The sequence below is a fragment of the Bos indicus x Bos taurus genome, chromosome 6 (genome assembly GCF_003369695.1).
Source record: "Bos indicus x Bos taurus breed Angus x Brahman F1 hybrid chromosome 6, Bos_hybrid_MaternalHap_v2.0, whole genome shotgun sequence".
Lineage (NCBI taxonomy): Eukaryota > Metazoa > Chordata > Mammalia > Artiodactyla > Bovidae > Bos > Bos indicus x Bos taurus.
In genome coordinates this window covers 57,570,194-57,596,177 of record NC_040081.1, presented here as the reverse complement: position 1 = coordinate 57,596,177, position 25,984 = coordinate 57,570,194, and the positions used below count along the sequence as shown (strand labels likewise).

At 47.3% G+C, this 25,984-nt stretch overlaps 1 protein-coding gene across 11 annotated transcripts in view; it reads right to left on the bottom strand.

Moving 5' to 3' along the window:
* The window catches only part of TBC1D1 (TBC1 domain family member 1), a 226,723-nt gene that overhangs the window by 5,137 nt on the left and 195,602 nt on the right, over positions 1–25,984 (bottom strand). For 8 of the 11 annotated variants that reach the window (XM_027544246.1, XM_027544247.1, XM_027544248.1 and 5 more), the window contains 4 exons: positions 13,697–13,941; positions 12,471–12,630; positions 6,274–6,443; positions 115–288 (listed from right to left, as the gene is read on the bottom strand). In XM_027544246.1, coding sequence (XP_027400047.1) covers positions 115–288; positions 6,274–6,443; positions 12,471–12,630; positions 13,697–13,941 — 749 coding nt within the window. Of the gene's footprint in view, positions 1–114; positions 289–6,273; positions 6,444–9,598; positions 9,782–11,799; positions 12,231–12,470; positions 12,631–13,696; positions 13,942–25,984 lie in introns of those variants that run through there. The other 3 variants (XM_027544257.1, XM_027544254.1, XM_027544253.1) reach the window with 3 other exon arrangements.

The following is a 25,984-nucleotide window of genomic DNA, read 5'->3' as shown; positions in this document are numbered from 1 at the left end:
AAACAGAGCAGAAAGGGCCTCCAGCGGCGGGAAGCTCAGCCTGCGGGCCTCTGGTGAGTTAATGAACCACCACATGCTCAAGGCTCAGGTGGCGGCCTTGTAAACATGCCCTACCTGCAGCTGTTCAAGGAGGTCAAGGTTCTGTTTGCGTAAGCTGCTGTTGGTCTTCTCTAGTTTGTCCATTCTTTGGTTGTCACTGAGAGGAGAAGAATCGATAAGCTCTTCCTGAAGCACGTGGTACTCAACTTCATAAGCTTGTAACTGTTTCGAGATGTCCGTCTCAAACACCTGTTTCACAGAAAAGTCATCAGGCATTGGAAATGAGAAAAATCACACACACACACTCACACTCTCTCACACACATGTGACCATGTCAGTGGGTATCCACTGAGCACCTACTCTGCACCCAGTGCTATTTAGTGATAAACACAGAAAACTCTCTGAATGGAGAAGAGAATAATTTTACTTGGGAAGAGAGAATTTAAGGAGCATTTGGAAATAAACTGAGAGAAACAATAAGTATAGGGCTTTCGTGGTGGCTCAGTGGTAAAAGAATCCATCTGCTAATGCAGGAGACTTGGGTTTGATCTGTCAGTCAGAAAGATCCCCTGGAGAAGGAAATGGCAACCCAGTTCAATATTCTTGCCTGAAAAATTCCATGGACTGAGGAGCCTGGTAGGCTACAGTCCACAGGGCCACAAAGCGTAAGACATGTCCTAGTGACTCAACAACAACAATTGTCAGTGTAGGTCTCTGATGCCATTTTTCAAAGGCAAAACCTTATTTTTTTAAAAGCTTAAAAGAGTTTCTTTTTAATTCTTATCTCAGTATTCAGATCTTTTTTCTCTGAAAATTCTATTAGATACATCAACTATGGGTCAACGACAGAATAAAACAAAAGAATCACAGCCCTACTTGCCCAGTCACCAGGTCAAAGTTTAATTATAGTTCAGCTGGGTTTTCAGAGTTACAAGAACAGCTAAGTAATGGAACTGTTTACTGAAAAACCCTTTTCTGCACATAAGAGATGAAGAAATGAGCCAAAACCCAAATGTTACCCACATAGATGAGTGAATATGAAACAATGCCTGACTTGCCTTTCTTCTTATAATAGTAACAGTCATGAAAAAAACCACTCGTGTGAAAAACAACCCCAAAGTGCACAAGTGAGTGAGCTGTTCATGTTTGTACTTTCTCTTGGTGAGTGAGCTGGACCGAGGCAGGGCCGAAGAGGGAAGGGGTCCGAAGGCAGAGGCTGCTGCCGCCCCAGGCGTGAAACCCCGGCACACATCTGAGAATTCAGTCACCATGTAAGAAAAACCAGCACGATCAGAACACACGTTTAGAGAATGAAATTAGTATTTTCAAGGGCAGAAACTGCCTCTTCACAGCATTTCCTTAAGAAAGAAACTCCAACACAGTTAAAATCAATGAAAAACTCATTTCCCTGGACGGCATCCTCTTAGCATTTAAACATGAATGAGCCCTATCTTTCCTGAAATCAATTTTAAAAATCCATGTTTACTTTTTCACCATTCCCAGAAATTTTCTCTTCCTTGAGATAAACTTTTCCACTTCCTGGCTTTCAATTTAATTCAGTGGCTAATACTAATCAGGCACAAAAGTCACTCCAGGACAAAAAAAACAGAACACATTCCATTTGTGATGTGTGTGTGCATGTGTAGCTGACTGGATTGACCTGATTCTCTCCTGTCCATCAGAGTGACCCTGAGCTCAGCAGGGATTATCATCTCTGTTCCACAGTCAAGAAAACTGACCCAGGAGCTTTCAGACAGCCCTCTAATGGGAGCTTGGCTGGCAACTCCCTGAATGACCATGAATAAGTTACCTGACCTTTCCCGGCCTCAGTTCCTGGCCTCCCCCATGGGCTGATAACCCCTACCTCCCAGCATCTGTGGGAATCGTGAGACACACACCTGGCAAGCTGAGCTAAGGGATCTGCTTCCCACACTTATCATGAAACCCCTCGCATCCATGCTTGTGCTGCAATGAATGGCAGAGGCTGCCACACCATGGAGCCTCTGACTAGCTCAGCACAAAGGCTGCACACACGCAAACCAAGACATTCATGTGTAATCACAAATACAGTCCGGGATAAATGCCACGCGCACACACACATCTCTTTTTTCACCCAGGTTTCTAAGTGAGGTCCTAACCTGGAACACCCGGGGATGAAACCTTGGGCCTTTGATGCAGAGGGGCTGAGGTCAGGGGCTCTCGGCTGTGCACAGGGCGGAGTGCTCTCGCAGGCCCCCATTAATCCCGAGGAACCATCCCAGGTCACAGGCATCTCTGTTTAATTGCATCACCACCTCCTGGTGCCAAAACACACACAGCCTTGCAGTCATGCCCAGAAATCTATCCCCGACTGCGGCAGCACGCAGCTGGCAGTGACAGCGCCTGGTCCTCCAAGGGTGTTTTTTCACATTGCTGTATATTCTTCAAAACCGCAATTATAAATGGCTTCGTGGTATTCTATCAAGTTGATGCATCAATAATCATGTTAATCCAGTCATCGAATGTTGGCTATCTAGTTACTTGCAAGTTTCTGTTATAAATGACAACTCTAAACATCTTCATATGTACTGCTTTTCCCATATTTTGGCTTATTTCCTAAGCATGCATTCCAAGAAATGGGATTACTGAATCAAAGGATACGAATATTTTACTGGCTTATGATACACACTGCCAAATTGCTTCCCGAATGGGAATAATCAACACACAATGCCACTAGCAACATTAAGAATGTGCCAGACACAGTACACCCTTGGCATTGGGTACTGGCCTTAAAATGTTTCATTCTGTTAATCTAGGCAGGTAAAGAATTATACCTTATTTACATTTAAATTATGCACAAAGCTACATACTTCCCCAGCTATTATTAATCTGCTCTATGAGTCTCCTTTAGTGAACTCCTTTGCATTCTTGGCTCATCTGCTATTGGACACTCAGTGTCTTTTTCTCTCTGCTGTCTGTGGACACTACAATGAAGCCATCAACCTTGACGGCAACAGAACCAGTCACATACTTTCCACCCTCCCCACCCCCACACCCTTCCCCCCAGCCGGGGTGGTGGGGGGCGGTCTCAATGGTGCAGCATCTGCCCAGGTATCAAAATAAAGGGGTTCAATGTCTGTGGGGAATTTAAAAATAGTAATAAACCTAACTGAAAGTTGGTCTGCTTTTTATTATCACCACAATGCAAGCAATTCTCAACAATGCCAGGGGTAAAGGACGCCTCCCCACCATATCCCTACCCTCTTGGTATGGCAGCGATTAGCCTTTTAACAAACTTTCAACAGCACAACCTGCCCGAGCCGCGAGGACTCCTCCCAAGGCAGAAGGGGCAGCCTCACCACTGTGATTCTGAAGAGCATCTTCTGAACAAGGGAGCTTTGGCGAGATGCCGATTTCTCTCCTACCAGCTCAAGCAGAACCGAGACCTGTCTGGCGTGTTTACGATGGAGTCACCCATTGCAGCCTTTCCAAGGTGTGTGTGGCTCCCCCGGGGAACTTGCTGAAAGGCAGATTCTGACTCAGCAGGTCTCGGGGGGCGGGCCTGGATTCTGCGTAAGTTCTATGCAGTAGGACAATGGTACCGGTCAGGAGCCCACTTGAGGCAGGGCCTGCAGGATGCTGAATGTGGGCTATGGGTTCCATCCTCCCGACCCCCCTCCCCTACAACCTTCCTTGCACTGACCTGAGGCTGCAGGGCACGTGCTGTGATGAGACAGCCCTGACCTCCCTTCCCTTCCTTTCTGTTTATTCCCAGGGCTTCCCCCTTCCTGAGAGAGGGTTGTTAAGGCTTACGTTCAACTGAACTAAGTCACGCTGAGCAGCTGCCCCAGAGCCCCTTGCCGCAGTGCCCTGGACCCTGTCAGCTCTGGGCCGGCCTCTCGGCGGCGGCTCTGAGCCTGTCTGTGTTGAGCGGGAGCTGCAGGGCTCCGTCCTTGGTGACTCTGCCCACCCTGGATGCAGACTGTGTCCCAGAGGCTCAAGTTGAGGTTTCCACAGAGAAGGCATTTAGTGAAACACAGCTCGTCTATCACAGGGGTGCACCCGGCTCCATCCCTTCTCACACAGGACAATTAACTCAGCCACGTGCAAGGAACACAGTACCATTTCCACCCTGCAGGCTCTCCAAAGGTGTACCTCTAAGCTGAAATTGAGACTAGAGCACCCTCTGCAGGAAGGGGAGGGGCAGCGAGAAAACAGAAAGCTTGACAGCCCACAGAGGTCAAGCTCCAGATGGACCGTGTGGGAGGGGAGAAGGGCCAGAGCTGCCTGGTACCGTGAATCTGGTTTCCCAGCGAGACCTGTGACAGGCTGAAAACCTGGACCTCAGAAGCAGATGCTGTGTCCCTACATGCCACATCCAATCCCCCACCTCCCCCCAAGAAAGCTGAAGCCGTGCCTAGAACGTCTCTCACCCTGTGCCTTTGCACGTGCTATAACTGCGGGACAGTTGACTGCAGCTCGTGCACCAGGGCTGTCCCACCGCATGCTTTGCAAACAAAGCTTTATTTCAACACAGTCACTTCACTCCACACACACACTGGCTCTGGCCACTTTCAGGCTCCAGAGACTGAGCTGACCTCATGTGACCTTATGGCCCACAAAGCCTGAAATACTTTCTCCCTGGCCCTGTGTGGAAAAGGCCTGCTGCTGCTAAGTCGCTTCAGTCGTGTCTGACTCTGTGTGACCCCACAGATGGCAACCCACCAGGCTCCTCCGCCCATGGGATTTTCTAGGCAAAAGTACTGGAGTGGGGTGCCATTGCCTTCTCCGAAAGAGAGTAAATGCTTGGCAAGGTCAGAAAGGAAAGCATCACAGGGTGGAGGATTCTGTCTTAACGGACAATACAGCAAAACTCTTGATTAAATGATACCTGGAGGCACTTGGTGGAGCTGAGTAGTTGCTAAAGCATTTGCCATGAGAGAGCCTCAGTCTGAAACAACATCTTTCCACTTCTTGGCCATGTGACTGTGGGCCAGCTAATTAACCACTCTGAACCCTAGGTTTCTCATGAGTTAAAACCAGATGTCTTCTCAGGAGGTCATGACTGAATAAGATCAGGTGTATATATGCAGAGTTGCTCAGAACCTGGCAAAAAGTAGGGCGTTGATAAGTCAGAGCGATTCACACTGAGAGGAGGGCGCCAGGGAAGTAAAAGCCTCTCTTGAGAAGAAAGTGCAGAGTTGAAAAGCGCTGCTCCTTCACAAGTAAATGAAACGTGCAGAGACCCAAAGCGGCACCGGGGCAAAACCCTCTCTCTCTCTCAGGCCAGACGTGCCTCCTTCTCTGGGCTCAGCACTGAAGGAGGAGCAGCAAATGGAACCACAAACTGCTGCGTGTGTGCGTGCAGCCCACCACTCTCAGACGAGCAGGAATTCTCAGACTTTTTAAAAACATATCTTTATTTCACTATTTGTTTTAACATAATTGCTGTAAGTGTTGGGCTTATGAGAGGCCCGGCTGCTGAGTCTGTGGTGGCCCAGTGCTGAGATCCCTTCCGCAGCACTCAGCCATCTGGCCTCGGGACACTTTCAAGGGTGACCTTGCCTTCTGCAAGGCAGTTCAGCCCTGCATGGTCAGCAACCATTACTGGAAGAGCCTTCCTGACACAGAGTCACAATCTGCTCCCACTCCTACCCAGCTGCAGTTCCCAAGTCACTTCACTCTCAACCTCTTAACATTTCAGAGAGTGATACATGCATACATGCAATTCTACTGCACACAGAAACCAGAGGTATGGGGCCACAGATGTGGAACTGAGTACTATTCACAAACACACACATCATGAAACAAACTTAAAGAATATACACTCTTTATCACAACTTCATAGCAAGATATTTTAGAAGATTCCAATTAATGCCATTCAGCACAAAAATCAAAGCACTCATTTTACAAAAGCCCACAAGGAATAAAAAGCTATGAATTTTGGAAGAACAAATGATGAGGGGTGAAGCCTCTTAACTGTAAGAAATTACAGTTACAATTCTTACAAACTTTAAGAAATTGTGCTGGATGTCACACTCACAGCACATGCACACTCAGACACACACTTAGTCATGGAACAAGGCCTTGAGCTGTGCCTCCTATAAGCTACTCAGGACTTGGTAGGTCCTGAGTGGTAGGAAACGGACAGAGAGCGGAAGGGAGAGAAAGAGAAAGAAAAGGAAGGAAGGAAGGAATTCAGCTTCTGAACATCCAGGATTATGGAGCTTCTGGAAGGTCCAGACTGAACCATACCTGACTGATAGTCTTCTCCATCTGCACCAAGCCCAGGTTGGGTAGTGTGCTTTTTATAAAGTCAACTATGGTTTCTAGGTTTTCATGCTGCAGAATCAAGGGCTTATGGCTTCCCAGCAGACTTAAAGCCACTTTAAATATGACCTCTGATCCCTGAAGAAAGATCATATCTGGGAAAACACAGAAAAGCCAGAAGTTAATATGGACCCAGTTGCTGATAAAATGATACACTGTCCCCTTTCACACACACTGAAAAGCGGGACAGTGGGAAACACAACCCTAAATTACAAGATCCTGACATTTCAGATAGGGTTGTCAAGATAATACTAAGAAAACAATGTATGCAAACATACTGCTAAAATTTTGTCACAGGTTCAGATCTTTTTTTTCACTCTGAAAATATACTAAATTCAAACACACTTCAAAAGTTGAACTGTGAAAAAGAAAACTTTTAATTAGTCTGTTTTTCCAGAAATTCTCTGGATTTCAAAGGAGTTATTACTAAAACACATGTTTTCATGGGTAAAACAAAGATTTGTATACTCTACCCTAATTTCTGATGCTGCAAGTGAAAAAAATACCCATTTTCCTCTGCTTTGAAATAAGGAGTTTAGAGATGTAAAGATCTCTAAAAACTGTAAAAAGCCTACACCATTGCAAAAGTACATTATTAAATACAAGTATACTGCTTGTTTAACTTATATGCAGAGTACATCATGAGAAATGCTGGGCTAGATGAAGCACAAGCTGGAATCAAGATTGCCGGAAGAAATACCAATAACCTCAGATATGCAGATGACATCACCCTTATGGCAGAAAGCGAAGAACTAAAGAGCCTCTTGATGAAAGTGAAAAAAAAGAGTGAAAAAATTGGCTTAAAACTCAACATTCAGAAAACTAAGATCATGGCATCTGGTCCCAACACTTCATGGCAAATAGATGGGGAAACAATGGAAACAGTGAGAGATTTTTATTTTGGGGGGCTCCAAGCTGGTTTTAGAAAAGACAGAGGAACCAGAGATCAGATTACCAACATCCGCTGGATCACTGAAAAAGCAAGATAGTTCCAGAAAAACATCTATTTCTGCTTTCTTGACTATGCCAAAGCCTTTGACTGTGTGGATCACAATAAACTGTGGAAAATTCTGAAAGAGATGGGAATACCAGACCACCTGACCTGCCTCTTGAGAAACATGTATGCAGGTCAAGAAGCAACAATTAGAACTGGACATGGAACAACACACTGGTTCCAAATAGGAAAAGGAGTCTGTCAAGGCTGTATATTGTCACCCTGCTTATTTAACTTATATGCAGAGTACATCATGAGCAACGCTGGGCTGGAGGAAGCACAAGCTGGAATCAAGATTGCCAGGAGAAATATCAAGAACCTCAGATATGCAGATGACACCACCCTTACGGCAGAAAGTGAAGAGGAACTAAAAAGCCTCTTGATGAAAGTGAAAGAGGAGAGTGAAAAAGTTGGCTTAAAGCTCAACATTCAGAAAATGAAGATCATGGCATCTGGTCCCATCACTTCATGGGAAATAGATGGGGAAACAGTGGAAACAGTGTCAGACTTCATTTTTCTGGGCTCCAAAATCACTGCAGATGGTGACTGCAGCCATGAAATTAAAAGATGCTTGCTCCTTGGAAGGAAAGTTATGACCAACCTAGACAGCATATTAAAAAGCAGAGATATTACTTTGCCAACAAAGGTCCGTCTAGTCAAGGCTATGGTTTTTCCTGTGGTCATGTATGGATGTGAGAGTTGGATATAAAGAAAGCTGAGCACCGAAGAACTGATGCTTTTGAACTGTGGTGTTGGAGAAGACATTTGAGAGTCCCTTGGACTGCAAGGATATCCCACCAGTCCATCCTAAGGGAAATCAGTCCTGAATATTCATTGGAAGGACTGATGCTGAAGCTGAAGCTCCAATACTTTGGCCACCTGGTGTGAAGAACTGACTCCTTGGAAAAGACCCTGATGCTAGTAAAGACTGAAGGTGGGATGAGAAGGGGATGAAACAGGATGAGATGGTTGGATGGCATCATTGATGCAATGGACATGAGTCTTGGTAAGCTCTGGGAGTTGGTGATGGGCAGGGAGGCCTGGCGTGCTGCAGTCCATGGGGTTGCAAAGAGTCAGACACTACTGAGCAAATGAACTGAATGAAATAAAAAATTTTTTTCACTCTGAAGAATTCAAAGAACTTTATCAGAGTTATTTTCTAGTTCTTGCCATTTTTTGCCTTAGAATGGCTGGCAAATGCTAACGATTCCCGCATTGACTATGCACAGAGGGGAGGCAAGAGGCTGCTGTCAGCCCACCCTCGCTCTCCCTTCCCCAGAGGTGAAGCCATTCAAAAAAGAGACTCCAATGCCCTGGGGCTCAAGTATAGAACTAGTAACTCACTGTTGGGTGACTAAGTTTGGGAAAGTGACCTAACTACTGGAATAATAATGTAAGAAGAAATAGAATTTTAAAAGACAGGGGCATAAATCTAATTAGAGGCAAAAAATTTTCTTTTTTTTTTAGGGTGGGGGGAGCTGCAGGCGAATGGAAGAGACAAGGCAGCTATAAATGCCATCAAGTGAAGGAGGACAGAAGCAGGGGAGAGAGTATGCCCCAAGCAAAGGTGGCTGCAGAGCCTGACCTTGAAGAACCCATAGAAACTCCCCAGATAAGAAATCAGGGAGTAATACTCTGAGCAGAAGGAAAAGCAGGTGGAAATGTAGAAGGGGGTGAAAGCACACAGGAGCCTGGAGGAGCAGTTAAGGTGCGAGTACCTTATTCTCCCTCCAGAAAGTTCAAAAATTAAGTAACTTTTAATTAATAGTACAGAAAATGTTACCTATAAATCCACTGCCCCAATCCAGCTATTGTCATTTCTGCCCATCTCCCAATTATTAAACACTTACAGACTGGAATTTAAAAACACAATAATCTCCTTGGAAAAGTGAGTTGATTTTCTGCATTTGAACATCCCTGCACGAAGAAGTGAGCTGTGAAGGCTTCCAGCAGCGTGGCAGGAGCCCCGCTCACAACCTCATGGCCAACTCTCCTTTTTTGAGCCACCAACAAAACAGGCAAAGGGGTTTAGCTGGCAGGAGAGGGAACCTAAAATTCAGCTGACTCCACCACTTTGCAAACTGCTTGCTGAGAACACTGCAAATAACTACTTTGCTTTTAAGACGCTTCAGCAGCCCTATTATCATGTTAACCTATATGGGCACTCTATTTGAAACTCCCCATGAAACAGAAGTTCAATTTTCCTGTGGGGGAAAATGATCAACTCCAGGCACATGGCCAGTTAGGTGAACTTACCCTGCATCTCTTTTGCAGCCACCGTCGTCTTTGTCTAGGGTGATCCCTCTCCTGCACTTTCTCTGGGAGGCTGCAGTCCTCCCACTGTGAATCCCCCACATCCCTCCCAGGATCGGGTAGGAGGGAGATGAACGAGGACAGCAGCCTTGCCTCAGAACAACCGCACAGACTCTGTGAAGACTCACTTCTTCACCACGGTATCACGTTACCCTGAAGAGCTGTTTCTCCAGGCCACCCAAACAACCTTGTTTTCCAGTCTCTTTTAGTCCTGAAGCCTCTCAGAATCCTTCCCTACGTTACAGGTGGCTTTTGTGTTTTGCCAAACTTTCCGTTTTTATATTCCACCTCCTCTCTCATCTAACTTGGCAAAATGCCCTAGAGAAAACATCTGGAGCCTAATAATAGCATAGCTGCCACCTCCAGCAGGAGCAAGAATGGTCCTATTTTTCAGACTTTTCCCCCAAAGATAGATGTTAGAAGATGAAAAGAACAAGCATCTCTCCCAGGAGGGCCCCTCTGCACCCAAAGAGGAAAAATACAGGAGGGGGCGATTCCACATTATGTGACACCCAGAAGAGTATGATGAGCACAGGCTCATCACAGCTCGACGTGAAGGTCAAGCACAGGCATTACTGGCAGCTGTCCCTCCAAGAAGTGCATACTTAACTAGAGGTAAAAAGTAAACTCAAAGTGTTGGCTACTCAGTCGCATCCGACTCTTTGCAACCCCATGGACTGTAGCCCACCAGGCTCCTCTGTCCATGGGATTCTCCAGGCAAGAATACTGGAGTGGGTTGCCATGCCCTTCTCCAGGGGATCTTCCCAACCCAGGGATTGAACCCAGGTTTCCCCCATTGCCCCATTGCAGGCAGATTCTTTACCAGCCTGAGTCACAACTATTAACCTATATATGGGCTATGTTGACCGCAAACTGAGATAGATTCCTTTACTTACATATAAAATGCTGCTGCTAAGTCGCTTCAATCATGTCCGACTCTGTGCGACCCCATAGATGGCAGCCCACCAGGCTCCCCCGTCCCTGGGATTCTCTAACCAAGAACACTGGAGTGGGTTGCCGTTTCCTTCTCCAACACATGAAAGTGAAAAGTGAAAGTGAAGTCGCTCAGTCGTGTCTGACTCCTAATGACCCCATGGACTGCAGCCCACCAGGCTCCTGTGTCCATGGAATTTTCCAGGCAAGAGTACTGGAGTGGGGTGCCATTGCCTTCTTTGATATAAAATGCTGAATAGTTAACAAAAGTTCACGTGTTTTTAGGTTTATCCAGGCCTAAATGCCTATAATGAAATGGCCTCAGACCAAAAAAGCCTACTGTGAATGGTAGGCTTTGGGATTTAAAATGAAGCTATCCACTATCATGGAGCTAAGTCACCCATGTTAAATACAGAAACGGTTTTTTAAAAACCTATCTTTTCTAGGAAACCTACTAATAAAATGGTTCGTTTTTAAGTATTGGTAGAGGAAACAGTGATATCACAAGACAACGCTGCCCGAAGTCCCCACGTCCTGCCTATAATCTCAGGAGCCCTGAGCCCTTTAGCCAGCAGGACACGGGGTTGGCAGGATCCAGGAATCATAGACACTGACATTGTTATGCATAATATATGAGAAACTCTGAGACCCACCTCTGACTGCACAGTATGGAGAAGATGACCCTGCTTTTGTGGCTTTAGCTTTATTTAGGAAGTCATTAGGATGAGCTTCATGCTCTAGAGCCCAGGAATTGCAGCTACTAAAGCCCGCACACCTTAGAGCCTGTGCTCCACAAGAGAAACCACAAGGAGAAGCCTGTGTCCCGCAGCTAAAGAGCAGCCCCGACTCACCCCAACCAGAGAAAAGTCTGCACAGCAACGAAGACCCAGCACAACCAATAAGTACATAAATAAAGTTAAAAAAAAAAACAGCACAGGTTTTTAAGTTATCAAGTGACTCAACAGAAATGGTACTTAAAACCACTCGGTATGTGATGATGATCAATTCTTTAATAACCGCTTTCTCCACAATAAACAGATAAAAAGAACTGTCAGAGTCACCACTTCATCCTGAAGCAGGGAAAGCAGACTGTACTGGAGCTGACTGTTCACAGCGCCTCACTCAGCTGCTATCCCTGCCACGTCAAGGCAGACTTTTACATTTTTAAGTTTTAATTTCTTTAAATTGAAGCATAATTGACAAGGAGGCAGTTTTCAGACTTTACATGTGAACATTTATTTAACTTTGACAGAGACAATCTTCTTGAAAAGTAAATTGAGAAAAGGGGAGATGGTTTGAAATGTGACCCACCTATGGTCACAAGGGCAGAAGGTTGAGGTGGGGCCTGTGAGAACAGACCGTGAGTCAGTGATACAGAGGTACTTTCAAGAGCTGGGCCGCAGAGGAAGCAAATAGAGCCAAGAGCCAAGGATAGAAGAGGAGAGAGGAGGAGGAAGAGGAGATGCAGAAGAAGCCCAGAAAGAAGAGTGGCCCAGAAGTCCCCGGCCGAGAAGTCTTAAGGAGCTGTCAGTGAGCAAGCCCTGGGCCAGAGAGGTGGAGGAAGACAACTCAGGAGAAATGTCTCTGGACCACGCACCCGGCTCCTCGGTCTAGCCTTCAGGACATCTGCTCCAGTGAGAGCCTGGCAGGAGGAAATCGGACATTATTCCCACAAGAAGGCATGGAGGGGTGGCCCTGATCATCAGAAATCAAGCAGGTCCTGAAACTCACAGAACTCAACCTCCTCACTAAATGAAAATGACAACATCCTGTTCCTGCAGATACAGGTCTGAAAATAAGAACCACAGCTATGGAGAAACCATACCCAGTTCCCATCGAATCTGAGAACCCAGGTTCTGCAAGCAGCCTCACACACACTCACCAAAGACTCTGGCGACGAAGCCCAGGGGGAACTGTGAGGCAAACACGGTGAGGAACCAGGGCGCAGCATAGAGGCTGGGGCCAATCTCATGCTCCTCCAGGTGGTTGTAGAGGTCCCTGTGGTAGTCGTGGAGCAGCCTCGAGAGCTGGTACATCTGGATCTGCAGGGACACACATAGGGTCTCAGGGAGGCAGCAGCCTCCATCCCCACTTGGAGAGGAAAGAGAAGGACCATGAGACTGGCCACATGGCTCCCTAGACCCTGCCCTCAGTTCTCTCTTGTCCAGCCAGTGCTCGCCGGGGCTGCTGCCACAAGGCTGGGGCTGGCCGGCACTCAGGGCAGGGCTCCTCAGCTAAGAGATGTTCCACATCTGCCTCATGAAAATGATCTGTAAGTTCTCTTACAAATACATGTTATTAGCGAAACTCAAAGCTAGGAGAGTTGGAGATAAAAAGCCAGCCTCTGGCAGAGAGTAAAGGGGGAGGGAAGCATTCTGTAGCAGGAACCTACTGAACCTGTTCCCGTAGTAAGTTCCTGCTGAATCCCCCCAACCCCTCCAGAGGCAGGACAAGTGTGACTTCTTCAGGTTTATAACACAGGTGAGTTAAAGTAAGATGACAAGGGTTTATCTCAAGATGGAGAAAATAACTTGTCCAACTGGGCTGGACCCAGGGTGGCAGGGGCTCAGGGATGGGGGTGGGGGGGGGTCCCTGGCAGAGGAAATAGCAAATACACTGGGAGGTGGGACTCAGACTACCTGAAGGTGGATTCAAAGAGAAAAGGTAAAAGTAAGGGCCCTGGAGAATCCCAGGGACCGGGGAGCCTCGTGGGCTGCCGTCTATGGGGTCGCACAGAGTCGGACACGACTGAAGCGACTTAGCAGCAGCAGCAGCAAGGGCCCTGGAGTCAGACAGGCCTGGGTTTACATCCCAGCTCTGCCACCTGCTACTGTGTGACCTGCTCAGATTATTTACTATGTAACTTTTCTGAGCCTTAGCTTTCCTGTTATAAGCTGGGATCAACACTGCCTTCCTGAGGGTGGAGGAGGTAAATAAATGCCTATGAACCACCTGGTGTAAGGCTAGCACAGAGTAAGTTCTCAGCAGTGACACATGCTACAATGTTAACTGATGGTGGGAAATTTCCTTAGATACACTTGGAAAGGGATCATAAACATGTTTATTTTAGCATTCAACTTTATCACAGGCAGAAGGAAGGCTTTCTACCTGTAAAATAATCATGTCCGGCCGATATTGTTTCCGCAGTCCCATGTCAAACATCAGAAACTTGAGCATGTTAAACGCCTCTTCTTCACCCATATGAAGCAGCAGGATGCCTGCTACAAAGCTGAGACCTTGGCAATAGCCCACTTCTTGGTCTAGAAGCGAGTAGGCCTTCAGGATGTTGTAAAGTGACAGCTGCCCTGCTCCTAGCTGAGCAGAGTAGTACGGATGTGTTGGAAAGGTTCGCCCTGTAAAAACAAAACACATTAGCTGTAAGTTTTTAAAAAGAAAGTCTATTGAACCAGAAATCCAATGTGCTTCAAGTTAAAGCAACAGACCTTTACAAGTGGGATCATGTCATAAATCAGCTCTGTAAACAAAGTCAGCTGGTTGTGCTTGGAACAACTTTTTGTTCTTTGCAATTAAAAAATCAGCAATTAATCACGCTTTCAGGTGAAAGAAATGAGAACCACCTTCAGGCCTGCAGATATTTGGATTTCAATCTATAACAGAAAGAAAACTGTGCATCCTCTCAATAGGCATCTGCTCTCCAGAGACCTGTGGTTCTCTACTGCATCCCATGCCAGCACCAGCGCCCTGCCCCACCACGCCCTGATCAGCTCTCCCCAGACTACTTGTTTCCCTGCAAGTGCTTCACACAACTCACACATTTCTACACAGTAAGTCGCCTACATACAGATGAGTTTCATTTCGAGAGAGCGTGCATAAGTTCAATTTGTTTGTAAGTACAACAAAGTTAGTCTAGGTCCCCAACTAACACTATCGGCTGTACAGTGCTGTACTATAATAGGTGTATAAACTTTTCACAGAAATAATAAACAAAAACACAAACATTTTTAATCTAACAGTGCAGTACCTTGAAAAGTACAGTATAAGAGCTGGCATACAAGGGCTGGCATTGAGTGAACAGGTAAGAAGAGTTACTGACTGGAGGAGGGAGAGGAGGTGGGGGATGGCAGAGCTAAAGGATCGTCAGCAATAGGAGAAGGAGGGCAAGCTGCAATTTCACTCATGGCTGACACTGATGGTACAGGTTCTGGTTCCTTGGTTGAACCAGATCCACATCTGCATCTTTGAAAGTTCATAACTTGAAGCTTTGTATATGGGCGACTTACTGTACTTTTAAACCATAGGCAGTACTCTGATACACATTGGGGAGCAGCAGGCATTTTCTTTTGTACAAAACAGTCGCCTCTCAAAACGAGGTTAAAATAAAATGCTCTCAACATCCTGATTTTCACAAAAAGCTGGTACTCAGACAAAATGTAAAGATTTCTTTTGTTCTGGAGGCCTGTGAGGTTGACACCTGTCAAATCCCACCTCCCCCTCCCATTCTGGAATGTGACTGATGGGGAAGTGTGTTTCCAGGGAGCAGAAAAGTGCCTGAAGAAAGAGATGCTCAGTTGGGGCCACGCACGGACCCAGGTGAGAATTAATGGCCTCGTCAAAGGCAGAAGTGCACCAAAGCCACGAGGGAAACATTCACCTTGATTATTCAGTTTCAGCAAAGGGAGGAAGATACATTCCAGTGTTCTTCCCCAGCTCTGTGAGAAAGCATTTCATCAATCCAGATTGGTTTACCTGAACTTAATTTAAGGGAAAGCGTTAGTCGCTCAGTTGTGTCCGACTCTGCAACCCCATGGACTGTAGCCCATCACACTCCATGGGATTTCCCAGGCAAGAATATGATTTATGAGGACAGCAATAACCTTTTCTGATTTCCTGTCCTGTGTTCATCTTTCCTGCTGCTCTACCTCTCTCCGCAGCAAACCTTCCCCAACATGCCCTGCACACATTACCCCACTGCTGGAAAGCCATCAGCAGGCCCCCATGGGGCTCCACACGCTCCCATCCTCGCCTACCCTCCTGGCCTCACGCTCTGCTGCAGGGTTAACCTGGGAACAGCTCTTCCCACCCCGGTTCCATGGAGTGGGAGCACAGTGTATCTCTGCCCTGCCCTGCCCGCACCCAGCCCCAACTCTCTTTGGGTCTCCAACAGGAAAGGGTGGCAGAACACACAGGAGTTGTGTGTTCCTGGAGGAACACCGGGAAAGGTTTAATTATTTTAAACTTTGATCTGTCGGTGTTACCGTTTTTGCTCATCAGTCGCCTTCTCGTATTAGAGAAGGGCCCCCACACCTCCTGATCTTTAGTCGTTAGTCCAGTCAGCCAAATCTTCCCTGCCGCAGTCTTAGGGACCAGCCCTGACGTTCTTGATGAAGGAAAGCTGTCTGCACCAGCCTGAACAGGGCTCCTGTGTGTTCCTTGGGATTCTCAAGTGTCATTTCCTGAGACAGCAAGACAGGCCCTGAGCCTCTGGGCCCAGGCCCAGGGAGAGTCAGGCCTCCGGTTTCTGACTGAGAGAGGAATGGCTGTCCAGCCGACATGAATGCAGCCCGTGTTTTACATTAACTTGTACTTGGGAAGACAATGCCTTCCTGTATTTACCTAACATGGTAAATATTGATAGAAATGATCCATGTCAAAAAGGCCCTTTGGGCTTCTCAGTTGTGCTTAAGAGTGAAGGAATCCTGAGATCCAGGGCTTGGGAACAACTGCTCTAGATATATATCATGGCTCACACACTCTAGGCAAAGGGAGAGGGCAGGGACCAGGTTACACGTTTGTGGATAATCACAGCTATGTAATCCAGAACTGAGGTCTGCAGCCTTCAGCCCTAACTGAGAAGGTCCTCTGCTAACACTGGGAAGGAAAAAACTTCTCTCATCTTCTAAAGACCGTACATGTGTAGCTGATCTGCAGCAGGTGAACCCTGGGCAGTGCACACACAGGACATGTGTCCACATCCCACTTGATCATACAGAGGACACCCACAAGGCTGCTCAGGCTGCACTGGGCTGCAAGAGTTGACAAGTTTCTTTCCTTTGATTTTTTTTTCACAAAGAGCCTGGAGATTTCTGCCTCTCTAGGGAGGGGTACCGACAAACTAGCAATCTTACTGTGGAGTTTGGTTTCCTCATGCGCAGAAGGAAAAGTAACCTTACAACCACGTGAGCACTGAGGCTCCCTCCTGGCTGAGAACGGTGATGCCGAGATCTCACAGTGCTGCATTTAACTCGGAGCAGAATGTGAGTTATGACTGGAGGAAAAATGCCCTTCGAATGAAGCCTCACAATTTTAATAAAAAAAAAACTCAGTCATCAGTTGTTCAGTGTCTGCTTCCCCGCTAGAACACAGGCTCCTAGAGTGAGGGGAGGCACCATATACGCTTGAGACGCATCTGTGGCTCACCACCAAACGGCATGGGTGGGCGGGGGATTAAGAAGGCAGAGCTCTCCTGCACGCAGACTACTTTTAGAACCAGCTGTCTCAGTCCAGTGACTGAGCTGGAACTGGCTCCCACAGGCCTGTGCATATCTCTGCTCAACCCCATGATCAATGACAGCAAATTAGTAGCTCAGATTAGCCAAAGTGAATGTTTACACCAAGGAAATCTATAAATGTTGACATCAGGGCTTCTTTTGAGGGGTCTGGGGGAGCTGGCTGTCGCCAGCACAGCCCTGACTGGCTGGAAGGGTATAGGGAGATGTTAGATCACTGAGAGAGAGCAAGGGAAGTCACCCCATTTTATTTCTTTACCATCTACATTTAGTTACATCATTTTGAGATTAAACAGGATATTTAGAATGATCAAATAAACATGAAATCATGATATGCTCTGGCTATAAGAGGCTATGGCAGACCATTTGGAATAATGCATGTAGCTTTTTGTGTATGTGTACAGCTTTTGTTGCAAGATATTAAGACTTGAGTTGTGATCGTTCAACTGACCTCCCTAAGGCGAAGTCCCCAAGTGGACAAGAAGGTGTGTTATGGAAAAAGATTGCCGCAGGACAAATCCTAGGTACTTTCCTGTCCTTTGCCATTAATGTTTTTTAGTTTTTCTCATGGGACTTAAACCCAAAGATGAAACAGAAAGTTGTGCTCACCACCAGCATCCCTCTGCTGGTCATGAACAGCCCCGTGTACTCCTCAAAGCACACTACATGCGGCTCCTGGCAGCAAGGCCAGGCAGGGGAGGAGCGAAGCCCTTCCCTGTCCTTCTATGGTAGGGCATCTTCAATACTCTCAGCTGATCCTTCATTTCAGAGGTTTGTCTCCTCACCTTGAAGGGTTCTAAAAAAACAAAGAGAAAATTCTCTCGTGTAACCCCTGGATTATAGTTCCTTTTCTTCTAGATACCAGGCAGGTTTTATATCTTAAATGTGTTAAGTGGAAGCACAAATCAATGACAGCTGCCATGCTGGCTTCTTGACTCAAATAGATCTTTGAATATGTGCTTTGCCTCTCACTGAAGCTTGGACATGCCCAAACCTGCTTAGGGAGCACTGTTAAGACAGTCTCTGCAAGTCCATCAAAAAGTGCTATCTGTGGTCATGGAAAGACTCATCAGACCTCTGCAGGGTATGTAAAGCAAGCCACCACTTTACTGACATCCTGTAAAACATATTAAAATAACAAGTGATCAATGTGGGGGTGGATCAGGAGCAGTTTCTAATCGGGAAACTGCTCTAATCGGGACCACTGCCCTCTGATTCAGTGGTGTCCCTCCATTTCTGGACCTGGTCCAGTGTTGCTCTGGCCAAGCCTCCGATCGTGGGGAAGGCTGGACAGCCTCCTTGGGGAAGCCCTGATGGCAGGATGCCTGGGAGAGGAGCAGCTGACAGGGCGGAGGGTGATGTGGAGCCTGAGGGGGGGGGGTTCTCCAGCTTGCTGCTCCGTGTCCCCCATAGCCACGTGTGGCCACGACTAGACGGGAGGCACAGCCAGAGGCCAGGATGCTGGCAGCAGAGATTGTCCATCCAGGATGGACAGCCAGGGAAGAGAAAGGTTGCGATTGCCTGAGGGCAGCACAGTTGCAGCAGCTGCAGCCAGGCCGAGAGGGTGGGGCAGCCCCCAAACTAAGGCCCAGCGTGGCTTGCTCAGGGTCACCTGCTGCTGTTTTCTCCTGGCTGGGTGGGGCCAACTCTAACGACGTTCCCCCACCTAACCAGAGGAGGGCATAGCTGTGCTGGTCCACAGCGGGCACAGCCAAGACAGAGAGGAGCCATACGGTGTCCTGGAGGTGCCATGATACAGAGACTAAGAAGACCAAGGTTCTAGCACTTTCTGCCATAAGCAGCAGCCTGTAACTTGGGCAAAGCACATCACCTCCGAAGTGGAAATTATGTACACCTTCATACAGGGTTGTGTAAAGCTGAAATTCAACAAAGCTAGTGAATATGGTTTACAAACTGCAAAACACTGCCCGACCATTCAATTGTTGTTCAGTCACTCAGTTGTGTCCATCTCTTACTGACCCTGTTGGGGCCACTGGGAGGGCAATAGGGAGTAAACCCCCTCCTCACAGACGGCAAACAAATCGGAAGGAAAGGTCAGGTTGTCTCAGATTAACAATAGCGCCTGAACCTGCATGTTGTAATTGTTAATTCTTCCGTGCCTGCATGTTGTAAAACATTACTAACGTGTAACCAGTCATGCAGAGCAGGGGTATATAAAACCAAGTCCTCCGAAATCACTGAGGGGACCCACTGTCGTAATAAACTGTACTCCACTGTCTTAAGTGTCTTCTGAGGAGTGTTTTGCAACTCTGGATTCTACAACATTTCTGGTGTGTTGGCCGGGAAGCCCTTGGAGAGATAGGCCCATTGAGCCTCCGCCTGTGACTCGCTGGGACGAGAGCCTTGGGAAGGGGAAGGTGTCTCCTCCCTCGGATCAGCTCTTGTTTTAGTGACTTGTCTTTCTAGGCAGACTTCATGAGACTGTGGACGACAGAAGGGAAGCACGCAGGTAGGTCCCTCTGTAATAGTGGAAGGAGGGAGCTGATCAACCCCTTGGGGCTGGATGAGTCTAAGGTGGCTGTGTCCTCCTAGGCTCAGTGGGTAACTTACTGAAATAACTAAAACTCTGATAACTGAATCTGTGCTGATTGTTTGTCAACACAAATTTTTATTTTCTGGTTTCCAAGCGACCGTCCCCTTTGCCACAATACCCTCCTGTTCTTAGGGATTCAGGGACCTCCCGAACATTGTTTAGGACCGGACTGGGAATGTAGCTCTGGATGTACATTTGTCTGCACCAACCCGTGATAAGATAGATCTGGATTTTGCCAGGATCAGACTTGTGCAAGGAGGAGTACGTAGAAGCCTTAATTGATTGGATTTGGCTGGCTGCTGACAGAGAACCATGAGAGGTACTATCACTGAAAGACTTAGTAGGTAAGGCCCTTTGCACCCAGGTCATAGCCGAGGTAAAGGGGCAGTTGTCGTGCTCCTCTGAGTGGAGACATCAGTGGTGGCTGGGGTACAACAAGACCGTGGCAAAAGAGTGACGAAACAGAAGTTGGACTTGCTGTAAGTGATAGAAGGAAAGTGAAAAGTAGGATGGGTAGCGGAGAATCCAAGCCAACCGCTCCTGAATGCATGATTAAAAACTTCCAAAAGGGCTTTGGAGGAGACTATGGTATAAAGTTAACCCCAGACAAGCTTGAAACCTTCTGTGAGATAGACTGGCCATCCTTTGGGGTGAGGTGGCTCTCAGAGGGAACCCTAGTATTGGACAAAGTTCAGGCTGTGTACTCTGTGGTAACCGGACAGCCAAGCCACCCAGACCAGTTCCTGTACATTGACTCATGGCTACTAACTGCACAAACCCCCTTGGGCCCAGATATGTTATCTTGAAAAAGGAGAAAGCAAGGTTTTTCTGGTGCAGGCAGAACCCAAGCAAGAAAAGTTAAAGGAAATATATTATGATTCGGAGGAGGAACTCCCACCTTCCCCTCCATACTGCGGAACACGAAGGGGACCCCCAGAACAAGAGGGAGGGCGAGAGAGGAGGGAGACTTTCCTTCTCTGCCTCCCCCAGTGGAGGAGGTTTCTCTCCCTCTTACTGTGCCAACATTATACCCACCCTTCCCCTGTTTAGAAGAGGGAAAAAGGGAGAGCCAAGTGTTTGGAGGTGGCTGAGGTCTACAAAGGAACCTTAAGAGAGAGAGGTTTTGCAAATGCCTCTCAGGGAGGTCCACGTGGCTGGTGGGGCCAGATGGACACATCCATCCTGGCCCCACTGCTCTTTACTATCAGCCGTTCTCTACCACGGGTCTCTTGAAAAGGCACACCCCTCCCTATTCTGAGAAGCCGCAAGGTATGATTCATCTAATGGAGACTATTTTCAGGATCTATCGACCAGTGTAGATGACACAGCCCAGCTTCTCCTCACCCTCTTCAGAATGGAAACGAGACACTGGACCCTCACAAAGGCACGTAAGTGACTCTGAGAAACGCACCAGAGGGCCAACTGGACCCTGAAAGTGGGGCCCGAGAAGCCACTCCTGACACAAGACCAGACTGGGACTTCAATACTGACCGAGGTAAGCAATCCTTGGAACGGCATAAGATGGCCATTATACAAGACCTCAAGAAGGGGGCTCGCAAGCCTACTAACATGGCCAAGACTAACGTCGTGATCCAAAAGGCAGACGGGACTCCCACAGAGTTTTATGAGAGGCTGTGTGAGGCCGTTTGACGATACACCCCCTTTGACCCAGAGACCCCTGAAAACCAAAGGCTCATAAATGCCACCCTTGTGACCCAGTCGTATCCAGGTATTAGAAGGAAACTCCCAAAAATGGAGGGGTTCTTGGATCTTACCAGCACCCAAATGAAAGAAATCGCTGACAAGGTTTTTGTCAATCGGGATCAGGAAACTATAAAAGAGGCCGAGAAAAAACAGAAGGAGAGTGGCAGAAGGTCCTGTCAAAAGACAGCTCTCCTGGCAGCTGTGCTGGGCCGCCGGATCTCAATAAGCAGCCAGCTGCTACCAAGGGAAGATGAATGGACACTGCATCAGTCATCAGCAGCGGGGAACCCCGGAACCCCTAACAAGGCTGTTTCCTGAAGTATGGGCTGAAAGTAACCGCCCTGGACTAGCGAAAAACCACCATCCAGTAATAAGAGTTAAAGGTGAGGGCCCAGCCCATAAGGAAAAAACAATGTTCTATACCACTGGCTGCCAGGGAGGGAATCAAGCTCCTCATTGACAGGCTGAAGGTAGCAGGCGTACTGGAACATCGATCACCACGGAACACCCCTATCCTCCCGGTGAAGATGGACGGGGAAAAGAGTATCAGCAAGTTCAGGACTTGAGGTTAGTAAATGAGGCGACAGTGACCTTACACCCAAATGTCCCTAACCCCTATACTCTGCTAATGCCTCCTAATGTCCAGTATTTTACCTGTCTGGACTTGAAAGGTGCTTTCTTTTGTACAAGAGTGGCTCCAATTAGCCAAAGAATTTTTGCTTTCTAATGGGAAGACCCTAAGACGCGTCAGAAGACCCAGCCGACTTGGACTCAGCTGCCACAAGGATATAAAATTCCCCTATGATATTTGGGGAAGCCCTGGCAACACATCTCCTCTCCTTCCCATCGGATGCTACCAAGTGTCAGATCCTACAAGTGGATGACCTACTCCTGATGGCAGAGACTTGTTCTCAATGCTGGGAAGGAACTAAGACTCCCCTGGGCCTGCTGGGCCAGGCTGGATATCAAGTATCATGGAAAAAGGCCCAGATCTGCCAGACTGAAGTAAAGTTCCTGGGGTTTGTTATAAAGCAAAGCAGGTGTGCCTTGGGCTTAGAATGAAAACAGGTGATCAATCAGACAAGCCAGCCTACTACCAAAATGCAAGTGAGAGAAATTTTGGGAGCCGTAGGGTTTTGCCAGATCTGGATACCTGGCTTTTCACAAATAGCTAATCAAGAACTTTATTGTGAAAGTCCCCACATAAAGGTGCAACCACCCAGCAACTTATCTGCCAATGAGCCAAGGCCCTCCCAACCATGACTGTGAGGAGATGCTAGAGGAAGTCTTTTCTAGCTCACCGGACCTCAGAGATGTCCCCTTAAGTCAACCAGCTGAGACTTACAACACAGATGGGACCAACTGCCTGGGACGGGACACAGGAAAACTAAAGATGTGGTAACCACAAAGGATACAGTTGTCAAGGCAGGGTGACTCCCCACACACTGGTGGGCTCAACGAGCAGAGCTCTGGGCACTTATACGAGCCCTAAAAGTGGCTAAAAGAAAGAAGGTAAATAAATATACATACTGACTCATGGTATTCCTTCACTACCTTACATGTACACGGAGCCATAAATAATGAAAGGGGGAAATTAACTGCAACTGGCAAGGAGATAAAAAGTAAAGAGGAAACTCTGCTTCTGTTGTAAGCAGTGTGGGAATCCACTGCAGGGGCAGTAATACCCTCTAGGGGCCACCAAAGGGCAGACACACCTCAGGCAAAAGGGAACTGTCCGGCCGATCGAATGGCAAAGCAAGCAGCCACCCAGGACAATATAGCAACCAAACTTATGGTAACACCTGTGGTGTCTAGCCTACTAAACACCCAAGTGGCCCCAGTCTATGGCAAGGAAGAAACCAGCTGCGCACGAACTGAGCAGGGAATGCTGTGGGAGGACGTATGGTGGAAACTCTCAGATGGGAGACTTTTCGACCCCTCTAGGTTGGCATTTCAACTGGTTACGGATTTCCATCAATCCATCCATTTCAGAAAAACAAAGACTTGCGAGATTTTAGACCGCTATTTTGTCATACCACGTCTAACAGCCTTGTGTGCAGATGTAAGCCTCCGATGCATAACCTATGCCAAAAATAACCGGTGCCAAAAATAACCCAGCTCCCAAGGAGACCGTGCCTCCTGGAATACAATTAAAGAGGACCCCTCCATTTGAAGATCTAGAAGTGGACTTCACCGAGGTAAAGCCATGCCGAGGATACAAATATTTGCTGGTAATGGTATGTACAGTTAGAACTGGACATGGAACAACAGACTGGTTCCAAATAGGAAAAGGAGAACGTCAAGGCTGTATATTGTCACCCTGTTTAACTTATATGCAGAGTACATCATGAGAAACGCTGGACTGGAGGAAGCACAAGCTGGAATCAAGATTGCCGGGAGAAATATCAATAACCTCAGATATGCAGATGACACCACCCTTATGGCAGAAAGTGAAGAGGAACTAAAAAGCCTCTTGATGAAAGTGAAAGAGGAGAGTGAAAAAGTTGGCTTAAAGCTCAACATTCCGAAAACAAAGATCATGGCATCTGGTCCCATCACTTCATGGGAAATAGATGGGGAAACAGTGGAAACAGTGTCAGACTTTATTTTTCTGGGCTCCAAAATCACTGCAGATGGTGACTGAAGCCATGAAATAAAAAGATGCTTACTCCTTGGAAGGAAGTTATGACCAACCTAGATAGCATATTCAAAAGCAGAGACATTACTTTGCCAACCAAGGTCCGTCTACTCAAGGCTATGGTTTTTCCAGTGGTCATGTATAGATGTGAGAGTTGGACTGTGAAGAAAGCTGAACGCCGAAGAATTGATGCTTTTGAACTGTGGTGTTGGAGAAGACTCTTGAGAGTCCCTTGGACTGCAAGGAGATCCAACCAGTCCATTCTGAAGGAGATCAACCCTGGGTTTTCTTTGGAAGGAATGATGCTAAAGCTGAAACTCCAATACTTTGGCCACCTCATGCGAAGAGTTGATTCATTGGAAAAGAGTCTGATACTGGGAGGGATTGGGGGGAGGAGGAGAAGGGGATGACAGAGGATGAGATGGCTGGATGGCATCACCGACTCGATGGACATGAGTTTGGGTGAACTCTGGGAGTTGGTGATGGACAGGGAGGCCTGGTGTGGTGCGATTCATGGGGTCACAAGGAGTCGGACACAACTGAGCGACTGAACTGAACTGAACTGAATGGTATGTACTTTTACGAGATGGGTGGAAGCTTACCCCACCAAGACTGAAGCAAAGGAAGTGGCCCAATGTATGCTGAGAGACATCATTCCTAGATTTGGGTTCCCTCTGAGTATAGGATCAGATAATGGACCAGCATTTGTGCCTGAGTTACCCCAACTGGTTTGCAAAGAAACTACATTCAGCGTAGAGGCCACAAAGCTCCACAATGGTTGAGAGAATGAACCAGACTATCAAGGTGACTTTGGCAAAATGGATGCACAAAACTGGCACCCCCTGGATGGACATGCTGCCATGAGTGTTAACGAGGGTCAGGATGACCCCCTAGTCACATGGGTATTCCCCCTATGAGATAATATTTGGGAGGCTTCCCCCAGTTATTTGGGAAGTAAAGGGAAATTTATTACAAAGAGGAAGGATGGAGATGTCTCGGCATCTAGAACAGTTAGGGAAGGTGATCCATGACATCACCCTCTATGTTCAGGAGAGAACTCCATTTTCTCTTGGCACTAATGTACACCCATACTCACCAGAAGATTTAGTATGGGTAAAGGATTGGGAGCGGCAGACGCTCTCCTGTTCGGCATGACGACCTTACCAGGACTACAAACTCAGGATAATGTGTTCCTGTCCTGGGCCCACTCGTATGGGAACTTCTATAATACTTTTAACTGTTGGGTTTGTGGGGCCACACCTTTGTCGGTGATGGGTGGACTTCCTTGGTGGGTGTCTCCCTTGCACAGAGGGAACTTTAGCCCCCTCTGGTCGTTCTTGAGACAACGAGAAACGTTTCTTCCTTTGAACTCACAACCTGTCGATTCTTTCTTGGTGTAGCCTGGACTCTAACCAAATTAATTAAGGCCATGAGGTGACATTTGAGGTAAAAGCTATGTCTAATGGTAATCCTCCTTTTTGGTCATCAGTATTTTCTTGGATCAAAGGTGATTGGTGGAAAAATCTTTTTGTGATTATTCTGTTAATCACTGTATTATTTAGGCCTTGAATTCTCCAATGTATAACTCAGTGTGTAACCTCTAGACTGACAGCTTTGCTACAGCTACATTGTCCCTGGGCACAATAATGACCCATGACCAATACCCATCCTTAGTTAAAGATAAGATGAGCATCAAGAGGGGGAAATGTTGGGGCCACTGGGAAGAGGGCCAAGAGGGATTAAACCCCTGCCTCACAGATGGCATGGGGCAATGGCACCCCACTCCAGTACTCTTGCCTGGAAAATCCCATGGATGGAGGAGCCTGGTAGGCTGCAGTCCATGGGGTCACTAAGAGTTGGACACGACTGAGTGACTTCACTTTCACTTTTCACTTTCATGCACCGGAGAAGGAAATGGCAACCCACTCCAGTGTTCTTGCCTGGAGAATCCCAGGGACGGGGGAGCTTGGTGGGCTGCCGTCTGTGGGGTCACACAGAGTCGGACACGACTGAAGCGACTTAGCAGCAGCAGT